The sequence below is a fragment of the Aotus nancymaae genome, unplaced genomic scaffold (assembly GCF_030222135.1).
Source record: "Aotus nancymaae isolate 86718 unplaced genomic scaffold, 86718_ANA_hifiasm-v0.15.2.pri h1tg000012l, whole genome shotgun sequence".
NCBI classification, from domain to species: domain Eukaryota; kingdom Metazoa; phylum Chordata; class Mammalia; order Primates; family Aotidae; genus Aotus; species Aotus nancymaae.
This window is the reverse complement of record NW_026988423.1, coordinates 5,181,030-5,204,801: the sequence shown is the minus strand read 5'-3', so window position 1 is coordinate 5,204,801 and position 23,772 is coordinate 5,181,030. Positions and strand designations below refer to the sequence as shown.

The 23,772-nt window shown below is 36.5% G+C and overlaps 1 protein-coding gene across 1 annotated transcript in view; it reads right to left on the bottom strand.

Annotated features, from left to right (window-relative positions):
* Positions 1 to 23,772, bottom strand: part of CNTN5 (contactin 5) — a 1,383,122-nt gene that overhangs the window by 127,830 nt on the left and 1,231,520 nt on the right. The window contains exon 16 of the mRNA XM_012454882.2: positions 13,363 to 13,483. Within this exon, the coding sequence (XP_012310305.1) occupies positions 13,363 to 13,483 (121 nt within the window). The remainder of the gene's footprint in view (positions 1 to 13,362; positions 13,484 to 23,772) is intronic.

The window sequence follows — 23,772 nt, the reverse complement described above, 5'->3', positions numbered from 1 at the left end:
TAAACATTCACAGAACGCATTATTTATATTTCATAAATATTGAATACTGTGATTTAGCTCAGTTTTATAATATTTCTCATTTTATATGCTATAAAGCTGATGACTATTACATATGCATATAGTGATGATTATGACTGATATGAAAGCAGTACCCTTTAACTATGACCTCTCTATATGACCTGGTCTATATACCTTACCTAGAATAAAATATAATTTATATATTTAACTTTGTTTTACTCAATTATATCTTCTTGGTGATTTTGTTTAACTATAATTGAAGGTCTTCAGTGTTTATTTCACACATGAAAAGTTCTCCTGTACACTAAGATATCCATTACACTTTGCTCAAGGATAGATGTCAACACAATGGAATCTTTAATGATATAAATAGATGTTAATATGTGCACCCAACTTCAGGAAATCGATGTAAGATTTTATCAGCTCAGTTGACTGAATATACTGAATGGACCTAATGGTGCTTCACAGTTTATCCTAATGACAGCAAACTGACAGAAACCCCAATTATGCCAAGCCTACCTACATGCCAATCTGAGGCTTGTTCAGTGTTCAAATGCGGGAGGAGGGAGAGGTAGTCAAAATATACTCTATCACCATTAGAGTGTGTCAAATTGTAATTAAACAAGATGGACACAATCAGAATATTTGATATTTCTGTCAATAGATGATGAGCTCAGATCACCTACTGGAAAAATATAGACTATTTTCCTCCTATGAATACCATAAGGAACAGTGGTTCAGCTATTTCATCTTAAAGATAAGGGACATAGAAATTCTTCCTAGAGTTGAGAATATGAACAATATCTACCATTACTGGAAAGCAATATGCTGTTTTTAATCTAATTTCATTCTTTTACTTAAACCAGAAAATTAAATATTATTTCCCCTTCTTCATTTTTCTTCTTCTTCCTCTTCCTCCTCCTCCTCCTTTCTGCTTCTGCTGTTGCTTCGTCTTCTTCCTCTTCTTCCTCTTCTCTTTTGCCTTCTCCTCCTCCTTCTTCTTTCTTCTTGTCCTCTTTTTTTTTTTGACAAATGAGGAGATTCAGTCCAAAAGTGGTAGGATGACTTGCCTAATTGTTTAGTTAGTGCCAGGGTAAGAATAAAATCCCATCCTGGTTTATTTTTCTAATGCTGCAATGATTGGTTGGGTAAAGACATTACTTTATCAGGCATTTTAAAGAATTTGAGTCATATTTTAATTAGACTACTGAAATTCAACTAATATTTACTAAGTATCAGCAACAGACTAGGTCCACTGCTAAATGTTCTGGTAGCCCGAAAACCTTGATTCTACGTTTGCAGCAAAGATACAAGCAGACCTTTTCTCCGCTACTTTTGGCTCACCTTGAATTTATGCACATTTACTTTCTCCCATAAATAACCTGAGAATTACCCTGTATATCTCATCTTCAGAATGCCTACCCACTTTGAATCTTATGGAGGATATTTCTTTCTTAGTGAACTGCTTTTTCTAAAGCTAGGAACTATCTTTTTCCCCTGTTTTCTTGTTAGGTACCCCAGCAGATTCATAATTTTCCAAAGGTAAATTTACTGATAAACTGATTCAATAATACAGAGTAGAGACTTATGCAATCATGATAGCCAATCTTATGTGTAAAGTTCTAATAATCAGATTTTCCCCATATATACTAAGCAATAATATTTACACATTTTAGTTTTGAAAAACGAAAGAATGGAGAAGTTTATTTAAAAGATTTTTAACCAAGAACAAGTCCCCTTTTTTTCCTTCTTGGCATTAACAAACATCATCTGGTGTTCAGTTTTTTCCCCTACTTTTTCACCTCACTTGCTCTAACTCATTAGAGAGCTATTTGTCTTTGTAATTCCAAATTAAGGAGTACTTAGTGAAACGGAGACATTACCTTTGCCAGGTGTTTGGGAGGGCAAAATTCAATCTGCAGTAAAAGTCAGCAAAAGTTTCTTCCAATTAACACTAGTCCTTCCTCTGTTCAGTCTGCATGGATTTTGGATTGTTGAGGGAAGAAGCATTCCGGGAGCAGACTACACTGTATATGGTGTTATAACAAATCAAGAAAATAATTAAGAATTCAGTGTTTTGGAGCACAGGCCAAAATAAAATACAATTTGGGAATAGAGACTAGAGTGAACTTACCAATTTTACTTTTGTCTTCTGAGGAGATGTGACTTCTACTTGGAACTTGGGTTCCTTCTTGGTGACCACATTTGGGTTATCAAAAACAGGCCATAAAATGTGTATGTACCCTACAAGACTATATATTCCAGGCTTTACATGACAGCAAATTAATACTTAATATTCAAAAGGCATGCTGAAGCAGTCTAGGTGACAGTCACAGGAAACAGAATGCGTTCAGAAAAACACTTTAGATGTGCCTATAGAAAGCATACGAATACATAGGATGATTTTTACAAACTATTCAAACAAACGAATGAACAGCTACAGTATACTTTCAATATTTTGCCTAAATAATATTGATGAGTTTAAGACCATCTTTTTTTTTTTTTTTAACATTAAAGGCCACTGTGTTTTGTTTTGTTTTCATGACACTTGGTATAATTTACCCATAAGTAGGCAAAAACAACCAATATTAAAGGGCTGAAGAATGCTGGCAATGGAGATGATGGTCAGGTACTTTCTCAGGCATTTGGGAGTTTTGTTTTTGCCTCAGAATTATGACAATTGTAAAAAATTTAAAAATGAGAGCATGAGAAGAGATTACACAGAAAGAAGTCTAGCAGTGCTCAATTCTCTGGGTGGCATTTTGTCCAGAAGTTCTTCCTTCCTTTCTTTCCTTTTTTTTTTTTTTATTATACTTTAAGATCTGAGATACATGTGCAGAACGTGCAGGTTTGTTATATAGTTATACACATGCCATGGTGGTTTGCTGTACCCATCAACCCCTCATCTACCTTAGGTATTTCTCCTAATGCTATCCCTCCCCTAGTCCCCCACCCCCAGACAGGCCCCGGTGTGTGATGTTCCCTCCCTGTGTCCATGTCTTCTCATTGTTCAACTCCCACTTATGAATAAGAACATGCAGTGTTTGGTTTTCTGTTCCTGTGCTAGTTTGCTGAGAATGATGATGGTTTCCAGCCCTATTCATGTCCCTGTGAAGGACATGAGCTCATCCTTTTTTATGGCTACACAGTATTCCATGGTGCATATGTGCCACATTTTCTTTATCCAGTCTATCACTGATGGGCATTTGGGTTGGTTCCAAGTCTTTTCTATTGTGAAATTATATATGCAGTAAACATACATGTCCATGTGTCTTTATAGTAGAATGATTTATAATCCTTTGGGTATATACCCAGTAATGGGATTGCTGGGTCAAATGGTATTCCTGGTTCTGGATCCTTGAGAAATCACCACACTGTCTTCCACAATGGTTGAACTAATTTACTCTCCCACCAACAGTATAAATGTGTCCCTATTTCTCCATATCATCTCCAGTATCTGTTGTTTCCTGACTTTTTAATGATTGCCTGATTGCCATTCTAACTGGCGTGAGACTCACTGTGGCTTTGATCAGCATTCTCTAGTGACCAGCGACGATGAGCATTTCTTAATATGTTTGTTGGCCGCACACTTCTTTTGAGAAGTGACTGTTCATATCCTTCTCCCACTTTTTGATGGAGTTGTTTTTTCTTATAAATTTGTTTAAGTTCATTGCGGTTTTTGAATATTAGCCCTTTGTCAGATGGATAGATTGCCAAAATTTTCTCCAATTCTGTAGACTGCCTGTTCACTCAGATGGTAGGTTTTTTTTTTTCTTTTACTGTGCAGAAGCGCTTCAGTTTTTTTTTTTTTTTTTTTGAGACAGAGTCTTGCTCTGTTGCCAGGCGCCAGGCTGGAGTGCAGTGGCACGATCTAGGCTTACTGCAACCTCCGCCTCCTGGGCTCAAGCAATTCTCCTGCCTCAGCCTCCCGAGTAGCTGGGACTACAGGCGTGTGCCACCATGCCCAGCTAATTTTTGTATTTTTAGTAGAGACAGGGTTTCACCATGTTGGCCAGGATGGTCTCGATCTCTTGACCTCGTCATCTGCCCGCCTCAGCCTCCCAAAGTGCTGGGATTACAGGCGTGAGCCACCGCGCTCTGCTGCTCTTCAGTTTAATTAGATCCCATTTGGGCAAGGGCAAAGACCTCGTGACTAAAACACCAAAAGCAATGGCAACAAAGTTCTTCCTTTCTAGCAAAACCCAGGGCATCTAGATAAGAAGTCCTACAAGATGTTCTGAGGAAGCAGTCAGTAGAATTTAATATTTTAGATAAATGGCAAGATATGGGGGCAGAGGAAGTTCAGACTTTTCAGTAAAATCAGTGGTCATTTAGGCCAAGGTGTAACATAGAAAGTCATTACTAATACTATTTTCCCATGGTCATGTGGTCAAAGATTAGGTACTTTAGAGGATTTGCGAATGTGAGGCCTATCCTTAGAGATAAATGGTAATGATGAAGTTCTGTATTTGCAAACTAATGTAGAATATCTTCATTCTTTCTTGGGCTAGCAAATGATGACAAATTGTTAAGTTTCAGTGAGTATATCATCTTGACGAAAATTCTCTGACTCCTATACAAAGTTTGTCACTCCATTCTTTTCTTTCTTATTCCCTTTTGCCCTACTCTTTCCCTACCTCTCTCTTTGTCTTTCTTTTTTCTTTCCTTCCACAAACGTGCATTAATATTTTTCAAGGCCAGGTGCTGTGGCTCATGCCTGTAATTCCAGCACTTTGGGAGGCTGAGGTGGGTGTATCACGAGGTCAGGCGTTCAAGACCAGCCTGGCGAACATGGTAAAATCTCGTATCTACTAAAAATACAAAAATTAGCCGGCTGTGGTGGCGTTTACCTATAATCCCAGCTACTTGGGAGGCTGAGGTGGGAAACTGGCTTGAACCTGGGAGGCAGAGGTTGCAGTAAGCCGAGATTGAGCCACTGCACTCCAGCCTGGGCAACAGAGCAAGACTCCATCTCAAAATCAGAAACTAATTAGGTCTAGGGGATATCATGACAAATGAAATGGAAACCACCTGGCAGTTGACAGTGGAAGGCAGTGTAGTAATTTAAAATGCTGGTCTGCCTGGACTCTACTCACTATTCTTCTACTTGCTAGAGTGACATTCAAACAAGTTCTTAAACCTCTCTGTGACTTCATTTCCTTATCTATAAAATGAAACTAAAAATAGTACCTCTTGCATATTGTTTTTATATGATATGCTAAATAAAGTGAAATAATTCTTATAATATGGAGCCTTTGCGCAGTGCCTGACACACAGGAAGAACCTGATAAATGTTAGCTGTGTCATTAGTAATGGAGCTGATGACCGGAGAGCAAAATGTGCTGCTCATAAATGCGGAATAGCACATCTCACGTTACGTTGTAAAAAGATGTGAAAGTTGTTCATGTTTAGCTAGATCATAGCACAATGCCTCCCACATATTATGCGCTCTATAAATGTTTGATGAGTAAGTAGTAAATGAATGAATGAAGTGATAACAAGGTTAAAGTTAAATAATTTGTACAAAGTTTCACAACCAGTCAGAGCATGTGGGGATGTGACCCAGTCTCTTAAGATTCTACACTACCTTTCACACATAATTGCTTGCTTCTCTTCACCTACCATAATTTGGTTATTACATCCATCATTCCACTGAACTGGCCCTTGTGAAGGTCATCATTTACTTCCAAGTTGCTTGATTCACTGGTATATACTGGTTCGTATTTTACTTAGTTTTGACACCGTTGTCCGTTTTCTCTGTCCTGTAATTGTCTTGTCTCTTTGTCCCTGTGATTTATATTTACCTGGGTTTTCGCCTAGTAGCGCTTGATCGCTGACAACTTTATACTTCCTTTGCAAATTCCTCCTTCTCGTCAACATTAACGTTTCTCAGCATTCCATTCCAGCATTTCCCCTTCCTACTCTTCACAGGCTCTTTGTTTTGCTTTTTGTTTTTTTGAGACAAAGCCTCACTTTGTCACCCAGGGAGGAATGCAGTGGCACGATCCTGGCTCACTGCAACCTCCCCCTCCAGATTTCAAATGATTCTACTGCCTCAGCCTACTGAGTAGCTGGGACTACACATGTGTACCATCATGCCCAGATAATTTTTGTATTTTTAGTAAAGATGGGGTTTATTGTAAAGAGGTACAGGGTATCTCTTTAATTCCCACCTGACTTTAAAATGTAAATAGTGCTCAAATCTACATATCAAAGCCAATGTTTCTCTCCTAAGTTCCACAGCTACACAACTGTTTGCCTCCTGGACACTTCCCTCTGGAGAACCCTAAAAGTTACTCCCTTACTACCAATCCACTTCTCCCCACATCTTCCTGATTACATAAATGTGATTATGAATGACTATGATTGCATGATCATTCTCTACTGGGGGAACACAAAATTTATTGTCTAAACCAGAACAATTTTAAGGGTAAAAGGGCCTCATAGATGGTAGGCCCCTTTGGCATCAGTAACTACTTTGGCACTCTAAGTATAACTTGGAGCTGTCTTAGTTAACTAGAGTATACGGTGTCCCTCTGATGGGCCACTCAATTAAGCATTACAATCAGCATTCTTTGCCTTCTCTTTTTCATGTTTTCATAACCAGTGGGTCATCAAGTCCTGTAGATGTGTCTCCTTCCTGTCTGTTGAATATTACACATCCCTTCCTATATCCATTATCATTGCCTTTTATAAGACCCTTCTTATTTCTTGTCAAGATTACTGTTACTGTCCCATCTGCTTTAGTAACAAGCCACTGGTCTCAGTGTCCTCTAAAACACTCCACAATTTCCTGAATGTTCTTTTTAAAGATATATCTTATCCTGTCCCTTTTCTGCTGTGATCCTCTGAGGGGTGTGCATCACTTGTAGCCTAAGAGCTGAAGTCCTTCCCAAAGCATCGGAAAGCATTTATTCCAGTGCCGTGCCACCATGTCTCCCTCCTGCCCTCTAGAACTCCCCTGGCATGTGGTAAGCACTCACTAAACAGTGAATGAAATCAGATTTTAAAACACAAGCCCACACACCAAGAATTTATCTCCACAAACTTACACAAATGTGAATCGACAGTATTTTTATATTAGGATAGATGTATAAAAACATAGTTAAGTCTGTAGGACGAAATATAGTGAAAGACAGTTTCATCTTACAACTTATGACTCCAGCTCTGTATTAGATAACACTCAATTGATTAGAACTTTTCTCAAATTTGAAGAGTAAAATCAGAGTATTTGTTTCAAAATGGCCAAATACTCCCATCAAGAAATCTGAGAATGTCTCAATCAGTTGACAGAAATATCAGTCCCTAAAAGAGAGTCTGGCTTTTGGCCGAGAGCCAGTATTTAGTGAGGAAATAAAATACAAGAGATTTAGTTTCATTGGTTAGTTGTCTCTGTACAACGACAATTCATCTATGTGCACATTTTATGTTTGCAGATATATGTACGTGTATGCAAACTGCTCTAATCATTTGGCCAGTCAGATCACTTCAGGTAACTATTATTTCAATGAGCCAAACTATAACTGGTACAGAAAATCTGAACACCTGACTGAGCAAAAAATGTTATTTTTTTGGTCAGTTGTTAAAGAGTTCTATAGATTAGCAAGCAACCATATGAATAGTATAAGAGAAGAGAAACTAAACTGCTTTTCAGCATCTAAAAGAAATTTTATATAAGTGTCAATCACACTAGTTAATGTAGAGAAAGCCTAAGAAAAGTAAGTCATTGGTGTAACTATTTAAATAATCCCATCCAATAATAGCAGTAATAGTGATCTAGTATTTCTACAACAGTGCAGGATATTCCATTAAGAGATAGCATGAATAAAAGTAGCTTTGCTTTAAAAGGAAGGACATTTTATAGCTGCGTTTTACAGTTTTCAAAAATATTGAAAAAATAATTTTGTTAGCTGAATAAATTTTCTCTAAAATATTATTTGCAAATGTATTTACTATGAATATTAACTCGGATAAAAAAATTAGACTGAAAACATTTGTCATTGTCTTTTTGTATCCAAATACCAGCATCTTAACAAACAAACTTTATAACTACTGGCTTTCTTTTTCACTAGAGACTCTTGTGAGTCCCAATCATTAGTCTACCATGTGAAGGCTTATGCAATCTCCAAGCACGATAAGCTCTTACATATTAGATCAAAGGTGGGAAAGAAAAACTATGCCAACTCTATGCTCCAAAGGTGTTTGTGTTGAATATTTGTGCATTTTAAAGCTTGGAAACATTCAGAAATGGTCATATGTTAAAAATAGACATTTACATCAATTTAGAATCTACTTAGATCATAAGGGGTAGTGCAGTGAGAGATGTGAAGATAGGGCATATTAATGCTGCTTTAACTCTCAAATAAACTAACAGTATATTAGAAATATGCTCAAGGTTTTCACTGAGCTTTATTTTCCCATTGCATTTAGGAAAGTGATAGTACTTGAATCTTTTCCAAGGTCATAGGCAGAAAACTCTCAAACTTTTCTCTCTTGCTAGTGAGAATCACTACAAATTAGTGCTTGGACAGAATTTGGAGATAGTTAATCAAAGGTTCCTAAATTAGTTTCCATCCAGGTAAAAACTGTTGTCTTCAGGTTACTTTCAACTTGTTGAAACAAACAAACCAATAATACTTTACAACCAGCTGAAAGGTAAGTTAGCTTTGATGTTGGCTGGAATTAAATTATAGCGTTCGGTAGCATTATCCATCTTATGATGATAGAGGCTTTGGATGGAATTAAAATAGAAATTATAAATTAGTGGTTACTTCAACACAATGAACAATATCTTTTAAAACATGACTCATGGGGTAAAATAATGAAAGATTTGTGTGTGTGTGTGTGTGTGTAAAAAGCTAATAAACCACTGATGTAGGCTCTGATATTCGAATTTTATAGATGAAAAAACTTTATACTACTTTGTTGAGATTTGCCCCCTCTGTTTGCTAATGTGCTTTTATTTCTGTAGACGAATATATAATTAATTAGGTAGGGAGGGCTATCTTCCTGGGTGTGTGAGCTGTGCAGTTCAAGATCTGCGAACTTTCAAGTTCAGGGCCCTGTGCTTATATTAATGCCTTTCCATCACTGTTTTGAAATTATTAATAATTTTGAACAAGGGATCCTGTGTTTTCACTTGGCACTGGTCTTCACAGCTTACGTATCCAGCCCCATAGTTCTGCTTATGCTTTATACTAGTCTCGCACTATTTCTTCTATGAGACAGAGAACGTACCCAGGGGAACTTGCGTGGTACGCCCCACCCTAATTCCAAAGGCGCCTCACATTGGAGGACTAGTAGATGAAGAACCGGCTGAGGGTTGAGACCTCAGCTTCCTCATCTCTGTACTCTGAGTGCTGACTTCACTGCCTGACACAGAGCAGGTGCTGAATGAATAGGTGGGCGAACAAATGAATAGCAAAGTATAAGCAAATACCTATAGACTTGTTTTATTGGCAAAACACTCAAAATTTTAATGATTTTAGTTTTGCAGGGAGAAGTGGCTGCGTTGGGAGAGAGTAAAGTTAGATATTCAAGGAAAAAATAATTATTGGAAAGAATAAAAGGAACTGAATTGCCTGGACAGATAAAAAAAAAAGTTCAATTGAAAGGCAGGTTGAAATCTGTGTTAGGAATAAGAAGTGATAGGATCAGGTTCAAGGTGGATGGTTAAAAGTAGTTAGATGTCTCCGAACAAGTGACACCCTGAGCTGAATGTATTCGTTACAATTTCAATTATTAATAAATACACTTTGGATTCATCTTGTAAGTTGTTATTCAGGAAGTGAAAATTGTTGTGCAAGGTTGAGGAAAGGCTGTGTATTCAGAAGGACTCAAGAGATCATTGATTATTCTTTGACTATTCCCAGAGTTTCTTGACCTACTGTTTTACATTAAGAAGCAGAGTAATACCAATAGAGAAGCTGCATGAGAAAGTGAATTTTTATTACTTCCTCTGCCTCTGGGCAGCATAGAAAGATCATGCTGTCACTCTTAGTTACCCTAGCTTAGCTAAACACATCTTATTCTTTAAACAGTTTTTAACCCTTATAATTACTTAGGAAAACATATTTCTAACATTAATTTCAGTAAAATAAAATAACGAAAACCTAGTATTTCTCCAGAGTCTTTATTTTATGTTCGATCACTTCTGATATTGTTTGGGAATATCACTTCCTTGTAATTTGTATATACTCCTCAGTGAGATTCTCTCTTACACATCTACCTTCTTTTCCCTAATAGCATGATGGAGTTCTGCTCATCTTTAAAAAGGTTCCCTATAGCAGTATTTAGTCTTGCTTTCTCTATTGGTACAGCACACTTAAGTGACTAAAATTGTGCACAGATGTCCAGGTGTGGCTTTAATTTCCTTTTATCTTTCAGCAAAATAATTTTTTCTAACATATTCATTACTTCTATTACGGTTTTCCAGATTATACATGGTGCTGTGATAATGCTGGTTCAATGAATATTAAATTTGGGAGAGCAAGTGACTTTATGCTTTAGGTAATTATTTATGGAAAATGCAATCTTTGGAGAAAGGGGATCATGGTGGAATAGAGGTGAATAATAGCAGTGACATTCAAAAGTAAAATGAGGCAAAAGTGCAATCAAGCATTTGAGGAAAAGAGCCCCTAAAGTAGTGAATGGGGAGAGTATCAGAAAGCATTGCTACTCAGAAACACCCAGATTCTAAACAGGCATTGATGAGGCCATGTGGCTATACACCTGCTTTTCAATTTAGTGTTCTTGTGCGGCAAGGTTGAAGAATTGCAGGATTTGGTAAAATGCACAAAAGAATTTTATAGACTATCTCTCATGCGATAAAAGACAATAAAAAAGTTGCTCCCATCCATCAAAGAGAACATAGATTTTTTTCCCTCCAATTTCCACTGAAATAGAATCATAAGAACATAATCCTTGCCACCCAAGCACATTCCTTGTGATGAAGACATTCGGCAAAGTGAACTGCTCAGCCAATCTACTTTTAGTATTCTACTAAAAGATGAATGGGGAAATTGTTTTTACTATTCCCATCTTTCTGGGACACACATTTGAATAATTATGCTTTAAGTATTCTGCTGCCAGAATGGTAGCCATCATCAGAAAAGCTCAATCTAGAATGCTCAGCGTTGGTCCTGAGGCATATACTATTAGAATACCATGAGTTTATAGACCGACAAATGGAGGAGTTTGAGAAAGGAGACTAGCAGAGTACAACTATTTTGAATTTTATTTCACAAGCCAACATTAAAAACAGCAATATTCAAACATCGAAGCTTGTTCAATTTACCAGGAGCTGTAAACTTACAAAAAAAAAAATTTAAAGAGAACCAGAACTCTTAGTTCAGTGTTTAAATCTGTCTAAGACTCACTAGGCAGAAGAGGCAAGACATTTTTACTAATTTTAGAAGAGTAATGCAAATATATAATAGAAAAGTGGTGACTTGATCAAACTCACTTCAAGTGAAAGCTTGAGCTGAATGTTACATGAATATTCAGGCAATAGCAACCTGTTTGAAATTGCTGTTGGGTATAATCCCAAAATTTATGCAGTTTTTCATCTCCTAGGCATAAAGCCAAAGGGTAAAAGAGCAGAACATGAAAGCTGAACCTGAATTATATTCTAAACCCTGTTGAGTTTAATTTTACTTACAAAGCAGAATGTTAGTTTGCCACTTAAATTTGCCCCCATAGTCCTGTAAAAATACCTTGTTTCTTATCAGTCTCTAAATTGTGATATTCATTTGGAAAGCTCCAATTTTAGAAGCCTCATTCCAAATTACTAGGCAAGTGCACACAATAAATATACATAATCTAAAACAGATCAGAGCAAGAGGAGAAAGCAATTTTCTATGAATTTGAGTGTAGGGTTTGCATTTCCGTGAGCCTTGTAACTTCAGAAGGCACAAAGAGAAATTTTTAGCTAAATGGAATAGAATGTATTGAAAGGATGAATACTTTAAAAAGTTGGTGTTTTATAATAAGGTAACACAGATACATATTCTAGATATAAATTTGAAAAAAAGATCAAATAGCCTTCTGAAGAGAAACACACAAAAATGAACAAACTGCTGATCACCCAGATGTCACACTTCTTTAAAAATAACATTTTACTTGAACCAGTGATGGATGCACTACCGAAATCCATATGCATTTGGTGATATATATAACTAAAACATGGTGATATATGTAACTAAGAGATGATGAAGCTCACCTATGCCTTAAGTTTACTGTTCAAGACTTTTATAATAATGAATTCTGAATATTTAAAGAGTCCAGCTGAATAAAAGACCAGTTAATGTAAAATATAATTTCTCGCTATAGATGAGAATGTTTTTATCTGTACAGACCGTACAAGTGGTCTAAGCATGCAATACTCATACTTCTCAAAATATAACTGTATAAGATGAAAAATGAAGAGGCACTTGGTGGGATTCTGGTAATGATCTAGTTTTTGCTTTGAATGGTAGTTATATGGTGTGTTCACTTTGTCATTATTCATTGAGTTATACATCTGTATGCCTAAGATTGGTGAAAATGTAGAAATATTGTACTTCAAAAAAAAGCTAAAAGAAAAGGAAAGAAGGAGGAAAGGAAAGGAGGGAAGAAAGGGAGGGAAGAAGGAAGAAAAAGAGAAGGAAGGAAAAAAATGAAAGAAGGGAGGAAGAAAATGCATGCTGTGATCTCTATTTCCCATGTTGTGGAATGCTGTGCTAAAGGAAATGGGTGCTCTAATCATTTGCTTAAGAAGATGTAGCTTCCTAGAGTTGCAGGATTTGGTGTCCTGGTTCATAATTAGAAACCACTTAACTGTCATTTTTGCACAGAGAAGTTGTGTGTTGACATTTTCAGACTTAAAATAAAAAATCATTGTCACTTAACAATTGCGAATGTCACCATCTTACACATGCAGTTTTTCTGTTTTTGGAAGCCCAACTTAGAAGTAGTGAAAGGGAAAAAAAATGCCTGGGGGTTTCACCAGCTTTGCATTTGAAAAACACATATATACACAAACAAATTTTATCTCTGTAGTCCAAGTGTTTTAGTAGCTCAACTTGTTTAGATTGTCTGCTTGGCATTAGTTTAAACACTTAGTGACCACTTATTACTAAAGGTGTTTTGTACTCTGAAGTCAGTTCTGTGGTTTTCGTCTGTTACTAAGGAGCATTTTTTCCATGTAATTTTTTCAAAGGCAAAATGTTAAGCAAAAATAACATATATTGTAAAATTGAAAGTAAGATGCACAGTACTGATGTGCTCAAAGTCCATGCATTTAAATTCCTTTGTATGATAATTTATGGTGATCATGTCTTCAGACTGCACTATTAGCATACTCACCCCTAACAAGAAGTTCTGCCTCATCTGACACACTGTCTGCTGTGGTCTGTACCCTGCAGCCATATCTCCCAGCATGCATCAGAAGGATGTTCCTGATCATTAAATCTGCAGAGGATGCTTGCTGAAAGAGGGATGAAGTGCCAGTTTAAAATGTTGCAAATCTGCCTAGTTCAAGGTGGTTTAAGGGGGAACTTTGCATATTCAGTAAAAGGGCCCATTTTTGGCCTTACAGTTTATCTAACAACAATTCAGAAATCATAATAAATGGATTGAACATTTAATATTGCATATAATGATTTAGCAGCTAAGATATTTGAGAAATATTTAAATATGCACGAACTCGTATCTTTAAAAGTATAGGAGAAATAATCAGTGAGCAAAACTGTTGCTTTGCTATTCAGAGACAGGTGTATTTTATGGCAAGAAAATCGTATTGAAAGGAACAGCAACTTGTGGGAAATGAATTATGAAAAGATAGCAATCAAAATATTATCTCATGTGACTTTATTGATGGTTCTTTTCCTAAGAACACTGTAGGCAACAGGATGAGGCAGTGCTCAGCTGAAAGACTGCTGGTCCCAAAGCCATGTGTCTTTACTTAACAAAGATGTATTCCTCCCATAACCACTACCATCAGGGAGCAGGGTCAGCCTGAATAGTTGTTAATCAGTGTAGTTACAAAACACAAAGGAAGCTCCAAATACCAGATTCTTGTTGGGGGCAAGATGATTAGAACATAGTTGAAGAAAAACTGCAGTTAGGGAGATCAATGAGTACCAGGGAGGATACTTTCAGATATTTTAGTTCTTGGGATAGGTGATGTTCTTACATTTTCAAATGGCTGGTACAAACCTTCCATTAATTCATGTTGTCTTTAATTTACTCTATCAGGAAAGATAGATTTCTTTTATCGTGATCATGTAAGGATCTGGTTGATATTTACAATAACTCAGGAGGTTTTTATCTTTTTGGGTAGTGATGTAGCAAAACTCCAATATTCCCTTCAGTTTCCATTTTGCGATCAAACAACGATTGGAATAAGATCAGATGCATGCTGCTTGAAATGGCATCATCAAAGAACTCAAAATATTTCTCTAACAATAATTGAGCACATGAAATAACAGGTAATGAAAGTCATAGAGAGGCATCACAGATTACAGACCTTTAAAAAGTGATGTGTTTGTTCTTAGTAGGCAGTATCATAGTTATTTGAGACTTTAGTTGTTTGTCTTTATTTTGAGATAGACCAATGGGTTTTATGAAAATCATAAAAATAAGACTAATTTCCAGATACCTTTTGAATTATCTTTTTTGCTTAGCATTCATTGTGAACTTTTTGCTCAAATTGTATATGTTTATTTCAATGAATTACTATACTATATACTATGTTTTAGATCATTTATTTCTGGTATTTAATTTCGGTTTTGTTTTTCTTTTTGCCTTCCTGTTAATCTTATAATCTCAACTTCTGAGGGTAATGAAGTTTTCTCTCATGAAATAATTGTTAAGACATGGTCTGGTTTAGCCATTTACAAGGAAATGCTTCATAGCGAGAATGCATTAACATGTCATAATAATTATTTCAAGGAATGTGATATTTGTCTAGTAAATGTCCTACACTGCTAGTATCTTTGGGATAAATTGCTACTTTTAAATCCTAACTGAATTCATTTTCTCATCTTCACTAGACTAAGTGCTTACTTCTCTCAAATCAGAAAAAGCAACTTTAAAACCTTTGATTTTTTTAATGGGGAAATAAAAGCAAACTCTAAACCATTAATAAACCATAATTTAGTTTCAAATCAATATAATTTAATACTGTATGAATGAGCTTCTTTATTTTGCCACTAAGGGTGAGATGAGCCCACTTGAGCTTCTTTCTCTCTGGATTTCTTAGGTTTTTAACAGGGTACTCAATTCAATTTCAGGAATCATTGTGTACCCCACTGGCCCAGAACAGGTCCTGTGTCTAAAAGTAAATCTAAAGTGAGGCCCCAGAAAATCAGGGAGGATTTGGTTTTTTTCCCTAGAGCGCTATCTAAAACACAGTGCCTTTCATTGTTGATATTATTTGTTGTATTTTTTTTTTATTTGCTTGCTTGTTTTTCTTAATACCACAAACCATACTGGTGGCAGTTTTAACACCAGAAAAGTACTGACTATAGGTGATTTTTCAGGCTCGCATTCCTGTCATTAATAACTGATAGTCTCATTTTCCAGACTTTTGTCTTCCCACATAATTTATTTCTTTATGTCCTGGACAAAATTCCTCAAACCTTTTTCTTTCCATGGAATTACAGTGAAAAATAAGTTTAATGGGATGAAGAAGAGATTTCGTTAAAATCCCATAAAGATCCAGGGAATGCAGGAGGTGAGGTGTAGATTATCTTTGTATTTTGTCCTTTACTTGGTTCCTGCAATTAATATGTGCAGCGCTCTATAAACTGGCCAGAGCTCCATCACCATCTATCAGAAACAGGAAGTCTACAGCCCGTGGCATATCTATCAATATCAAGACCGTCTGAGGAGTTAAAATCATCTCATTTCAGGCCCAGTTCTTCTCTTTTAGATTGTATCTGCATCATGTTTTTAACATCCTAAACAGGAAAGATTAAAAGTTAAAATGAATGGATTGTGAACACTAAACCTAAGTTACCCTTTCAGTAGATTTACTGATCTTTCAAGAGAAGTAATGATAGGAATTCATGCGGGAGCCCATTATACTAAATCTCAGCCCCCAGTGTGCAGTTCCTGAGAGAGACCTTCTGCAATTTAGTGCACTTTTAATGAAATGGTTACTTAAAGCAGATGCTTGCTTTCTTAAACTTAAACCTCATTTTCACTTTTTGTCTCTTAGGAATTACTCTCTTTTTTCTTGCTTTCTTTGACACTTGCTTTATTTTTTTTTTTTTCTGCTTTCGTTGACTTTTTGAACAAATCAGGCTACTTGTTGCTTCAAATGAATTTTGCTGTAACCAGTGCTTAACACAATGCTCCAAACCTTGCACAGTACCTGCCACATAGTGGGAACTTACTAAATATTTGTTGAATGAATAAATAAATGAAGGATTTTTTAAAAACAGGATGTATGTTCACTCTCTGTGAGAACAGTAACATGGCTATGTCATTAACATATCTTGGTCACATAGTTTCATTAGAGCAACTGCTAGATTACTATGACTTTTTTTTTAGGTCACTTTTGTTTTTATTGCATTTTAGGTTTTGAGGTACATGTGAAGAACATGCAAGATTGTTGCATAGGTACACACATAGCAGTGTGATTTGCTGCTTTCCTCCCCTTTACCTATATCTGGCGTTTCTCCCCATGCTATCTCTCCCCAACTCCCCACCCCCCGCTGTCCCTCCCCTAATTCCCCCCAACAGACCCCAGTGTGTAGTGCTCCCCTCCCTGTGTCCATGTGTTCTCATTGTTCAACACCTGCCTATGAGTGAGAACATGCGGTGTTTGATTTTGTGTTCTGTGTCAGTTTGCTGAGAATGATGGTTTCCAGGTTCATCCATGTCCCTACAAAGGACGCGAACTCATCGTTTTTGATGGCTGCATAATATTCCATGGTGTATATGTGCCACATTTTCCCTGTACTGTGACATTTATTAATGACTGACGTAAAACAGGAAAATGCTGTCTTTCCACCCAAGTCCCATTCTTTTTTAGCTCTCACTTTGACTAAGTGTCCTGCTCATCCAACCTAAGACTGCCAATTATATTCCTAGACAATGAAAGCTCATTTAGCATTATTGTTCAGAGTGTCTGCTGGCTCTTGTTGCCTTTAGGATACAGTTCAACCTTCTTATTTTGACATAGAGAGCTCTTTAGAACGATTCTACCTCCTGCAACTTAATTCTGTTGTTCTACAACATCAGCCTCACATTTACCCACACTTAGGCATACTTCCCACAGCCTGTTGCATAGCTTTTCTGTTCTGTTGCAGATGCTCCTTCTTTTTTCTTTTCCTGGAAATATTCTTGCCATCTCCTTGGTAAGGTTTTTCTGGACTCTCTCTCCCTAGGCTTTCTTAGTGTTGCCTCTTTTATGCTCCAGTGTCACTTTGCTCGTGTCTCTGAACTAGCACTGGCCATTCATGGATGTCTCCCCCAAGGTCCACTGTGGACATTCCCAGAGCCGAGTTAGCACTAGTGCAGCAAGCTAGTGAATGCATGGAGGCTTGTTTCTTTTCTTGTGTGTGGCTGACAATACCCCTGGCCCTCCTGCCCCTTTTCCTCTCTAGTCAGATAGAAAGGAAAATAGGAAAAGACTATGGAGAAAGACAGTGGAAAAAAACACCTAAAGAGTATATGTAGGTTCTAGAATGACAGAATTGTGTGAATCCCTGCTCTACCACTTATTAGATATTCACTCTGGTTAAATTATTCTATTGCTCAGAGCTTCTCTGAGTTTCAATGTGATAATGTGAGTAAAGCCCATAGCAGTGTGTCTGGCATATAGTAAGTGTCTGATAAAATTTATCTGTTGAAGGGCACTATAATTGCACTCTTAGCCAAGAGGAATAGTTCTTTAATTGGTATTCACTCCCTTACCAAACTGGATATCAATATTTTCCTTAGCTAGAGTAAGCTTTTTGATAAGTACTTAGCTTTATTTTAGATATAAATATTCTTCATGTCCCTTCTTGCTTATAGTATACTATAGAAAATATAATATAAAATATAAAAATATTTTATAAATATATATAAAATATATATATAAAAATAATATATATATAATAAATATATATAAATATATAATATAAAATATAAAATATATAATATAAAATATAAATAGAAAAGCATTTAACTGAGAAGAAGAACTGAATTCCAGCCTTGGTTTAGTAACTTCCTGGCCCTGGGACTCTGGTTAAGTCATCTTATTGGGATAATAACACCTTCACTGTCTCCCTCATAATGTATTGAGGGGAATCAAAGGATGTACATACATGAACTATTAGGAAGTGCTTCAAAAGTATAAATACTCTTAAAGCTTTTTTTTCCAAAGATTATAGCATGTTGCTGCAAGCACAGTAAGCAGCTGAGAATGTATCGGGAAGAAACCAGCTGATCAACAAGGTAACTTAATGTGGTGTTCTTGTAAATAGTGAACTTGTGCTGAATGACCTAGTCAGAAGGCTGCTGGGTATGGTAATTTCTGTTCCCTCATTTAGGGTTTATTTAACTTTCTGAAGAGGCTCATCACAAGGCATCTCTAGCATGCCTAGCCCCAAGAAAACTACCCATCAACCATTCTTCTTGGTAAGGCAAAGTAATATGGCATATCAAATCTATGAGACGTAGTTTTCTAAATCTTATCTAGCATAAAAAATTGGGTATCAGCCATGAGACACAGATTTTTAGATAAGTTTAAAGTTGTTGACAGAAAACCTTAGAGAGTTAAAAGATTTTCCTAGTAACAGTATTTCTTTTTCCAAGAGGATAATTTGTTTAAAGTACCCTCCTATGATAAGGACATAAAATACATAGACATTCTTTTTCTATTTGTTTTTTCTTTACTACTCATAGAATAGGGTTTAAAGATAATATAAGTTTTAATATTGTTTTTAGAAAATAGCTGATATTTAACTTGCATGCTTAAATAATTGAACATATTATCAGAAGTAAAATTATTAATCACTACTAGTGAAGAAAATAGTCAAAATACTATTTGACAAAACATTTATGTCTATTATGGTGATGTGTTAAACATAACCAGAAACACACTGAAGACTCAGAATGGGTAAACAGGACTCTAACATCAAAAGACAGGGATATTGATATTTACTTTTCAATCCATATTCTAATAATTTAAGTAATGAGAAAAATGCAGAAACAGTTCTACTTGGTGACATAGGTTAAAGAGGAGAAACAATTGTCTTTTCCCTAGTGGCAAGGTAAATGGGAAGTTCTTTATCTGGGATGAACATGAGTAATGCAAAAGGGCTGGTAGAATTTCTGTATTAATCTAGGGCTTCTAAAGTAAAGAGAGGGCTGAAATAGATAAGATCACATAATTTATCAGTCTCATGCTTTCCTGGGCTGACTTGTAGCTCCATTCGGTCTGTTGGCAACAGTTCGTGTTCCCTGACTATGAGACTGTTTGACTCATCTCCCTTTATTGTTTATTCGGTATATTACTAACTACAAAAGCATTTATTTCTGCTGTGCTAAGATCTGTGGACACAGGCACAGAATCTGTACTCAGGGGGTTTCCTGTCTAATCCAGCTTCGACAGAAGAAACATTGGCAGAGAGTGTGGATCAGCTTTCCTCTTGCATCTGAGCTTTGAAGAGAGGTGGGGAGAGATGGATCTATTATTTCATAGCACAGTACTCAGGCTGAGTCCAGAGAAAAAGATTTTCTCTTTTTGTGTGTCTTATGTAGTTTTAGCAATCACTATATGAGCACTGACTCCTAAATTTAGATTTTTAAAATAGCGCCTTTGTGATCACTTCTCTGTTCTTCATGCTTATCTATCTGCTATGCCATTGCTAAGTTAATCCTTTAAAAGTGATTTTATTTACCATCTCAAAAATTGTCACTGATTCCTTATTGCCTACAAGATGATCCACCTTCTTAATCTTGCATATAAAGCTAGATTCACTATGGTGGAAAATATTCTCTGAACCTTCCTTCAAGTAGTTCCACAGTGATCCGCCAAAATCTACAAATTATATTTCACGTTAAGACCTTGTTCAAGTCTTATCTCTTTCAGAAAGGTTTCACAGACCACCAGGACTGGCTACATAATTTGTGGGGCCCTGTGCATAAGAAAATGCAGATTTCTTTGTTTAAAAAAATTTAGACTTCAAAATGGTAACAGCCAAGCACTACACCAAGCATGAGACCCTTCTCAATATGGAGCCCAGTGCACTACGTGCCCATGAGGTTGGTCCTGCTGACCCCTCCAATTCACATTGATATTACCTGTCGTCTTCTGAAACATTAGCACATTTTAGGAAACATTGCTCTCTGAGACAAGCATCGAGGAGCTGGCATGCATCTCTTTGCAAATTGTAAAACACTTATCCTTTTACTTTAATGTTTATACCTTCTTTTTTATTGACTTGAAGTCTTTTGCTCAGTGTATGCTGGTATGTAAATAAAGAAATAGAATACATCTTCTTAAGGCTTGTGTTAGAAACTACAGTGACATACGTTACATTTTATACTCAGTGTTTGGTGTAAACCTATCCAGACGTTGGTATATTTGTGTGTTATTTTCTCCAAACATTCTTTCTACTTTTTTCTTGCACCTCCAGTGGAAACACAAAGCTCACTGATGCGTATCATTAGATTCAACCTGTTCACCTTATGCTGGTTTGTTAATGACAAAGGAAAGAGGACACTATCTCAATTGAAAGAATGGAGGTGGGGGCACTCCTCTAAACTTCACAGTCCTAGAGCTAGAAGGGACCATGTGGGGACTCTCAACCTCACTTTTAAATTGGCAATTTTGTAAGTGCAATGGCAAACCAGTTTAAGAGAATTCCAGGCAGGAGTAGTATTTAAACTTACATCATTAAAGTTACAAGAAATTCCTCTCTAGTGTTTGTATGATGGATCAACTTTCTCTTGGAATCTCCTCAGTAATAACATCTTCTAAGCTGAATAACACCTGGTCTATAGGTTGGCTCAATGAGGCAATACTGGTAGGTAAGAAGATTTTAGCAGTCCTGACAGACAATACACATTTTTGCTTGCAGTGAATTATCCCATTGTCTAGTAATAGAATAATCTCACTATCTATCTTTCACTAAGTCTATGCTCCAAAAATACCTCACACTGAAGTTACACAAAGGTGACAGAACCAGTCAGAAAAATTTTGTTCATTTATGCATCAGCTTGTGCTTTATAAATAGCTAGTAATGATATGATCACCAGGAAAGGTCTAGAATTATAACATTCTACAGTAGCTATACATTTTATATTATGGATGCTTATTGCACATGCACAGTTATGTAATTATTTATTTAACAAGAACTTGGTAGAATATCATTTTGTGTAGACAGAAAATCATAAATATGTGACACCTTTGAAACTATGCCTTTCTTTATCATAGCAAGCACGGCTGGGCTGTGACCCACCCAATAGATTCTTCTTAACATAGTGAGTGGTATAAAAGAAAAGATGAATTATGGTGTTAAGAAACTCACAACACAGTGTTAGAGGTAACAGCCAACTGTAATGTGATGTGTTTTGTTAAAATAGGTAATAGTACAAAAAGACATTGCAGAAAAAACAGAAAAAAAGAATTTAGTGTGGAAAGATAAAGAAATTACGTAGCCTAACCAATTTCCATAGTAGTTGAGAAAACTGGAGGCTGACGAGTCTAGGTAATTTCTCCATTGGCAAGTTAAGTGTGGAGGCAGGAGAAAAGCTCTGGGCATCTGAGTTTTGATCGGGTATTCTTTCCATTCTACTGTGCCCTCGAGGGAACCACTCCTCGTTCTGCTTGAACCTGAAGGTAATTTCATTCACTAGTACTAGTTAAATCAAATTTGGCAAGTATACTAATACAAAATGGCCTCATTGAGTAGTAATGAAATTAGTTATTTAAATGAACCATAGGATTATTTGGAAAGCTCATGCTTTTATGACTGCTTTTCATCAACTGCATCTAGACATAAAATACTGCATATCCCTATGAAATGTCAGCATCGCCTTCCTGATAACACCCAAGACCCATTTAGCTCATTTGCTCATGCCATCATTTACTTTTATTGTGACATTTATCTGGTATCAAGAAAATTTTCAATATGTGACCCACAACTGACAGGTCCTCATTTAGTCATGTACAATTTATAATAACATAGCTTTAGTGGAAAAAGAGTTGGCCAAATTTTATTTCCTAACCAAAGTGCGTAATTTAGATGAACTGATATTTTACTGATATATTAGTTTTTTGATTCCAATTTAGAGATTGTCTTGTCATATTTTTAATTTATCTTTTAAGGTTAACATTATTTTGTTAGACTGGCTTCCAGGATAAATTACAATTTATTCTCCTACCGTTTTTACATTGCAGAATAGTCAGTGTCTTCACACAAATCTTGTCTCTTCCTGGCTGTGTGGAAGAATACGCAGATACCTGCCTGTCGGTTTTCTAACTCCTCCTTGAAATCAGTAGAGGCCAAGCAGGGAGAATATGAGTAGCTCTGTCTCATTCATCAGTTAAAATTAGTATTGACCTGGTATTGTCAAAAATCCAAAGTCTTGGGATTGTAGTAGACCACTGTGTGTCACTGATTTTTGTATGGAACTCTAAGAATTAGCCTGGAATGAGGCCAGTTTGTGTACCTCCTTTGTGGTTTGGTCTCACAGATACAGGCAATTTCTTTTTTACCTTAGAACTCCGGCCTCATAGGAGAGGGAGGCTGATGCTAAGTCCCATAAAACGAGAAGACCTCTACCTGTTTTTTATACTTCCATTTGTTTCCTCCTCTCATTGATTAATGACCCCATTTGTGTATTATTTTGCCTATTATTCCTTCCAGGGCATTGATTCTGCCCCTGCCCTGTAATCCACAACCTCTCTCTAGAGTACAATAGATGCCAATAATCGGAATGGAATGTCAATGCTCCATGTGAATTACATTTAATATCCCCAACTTCTTTTCCCTTCTGCTTGCTCATACTTATTCTTTCTTATTACTTACTCTTTCCCCTTTCCAGTGTAGTGACTAAGCACACGCACTATGGAGTATTTAAAATTTATCTCGAGAGCCAATGGTGAGATGTACTCTATTTTATTATGGCTGAACATGACAGTATGTATAATGAATCATTCACAATCTGTTTTACACTGCATTCGTTGCTGTGTTTCATGGTAACATTACTTGTATGCAGGGTTGTACAAAGAATCTGTTAGGCCTAGGATTTAACTACTTGTCCACTGAGGTAGACTTAGAATGTCCACATATACTTTGCCATTTGGCTTACTGGGAAGTGTACTCTAATTTCCTACTCCTTGAATCTGGACTGGCCTTCGTAACTTTTTCTGCCAATGTTACGTGGCAAAAGTGAGGTACTGAAAATCCTGTGGCTAGATCATAAAAAGACTTGAAATTTCTTTCTGAGCCCGTTGGGACATTTATTCTGGGGAATATAAGAAAAATTGTACTATATTGAGGCTGTCATGATGTGAAAAAGGCCACATTGGCTAGGTGGGAGATTGCTTAGATAAAGAGAGAAGGCCAGACATTTCCAGTTACTTTAACCATTCTAGTCTAGCTACACTTGTGAGTAACAAAAATCACATCGAGGATTCTAGTCCTGGCAGAAGCATTAGGGAGAAGATCTGAGAAATCTATCCACTATTCAGAACTGAGGCTCCTGGCTTATAGCACCATTGAGCCATCCCAGCCATCCATCTCCAGCCATTTGCCTACCACAGCTGAA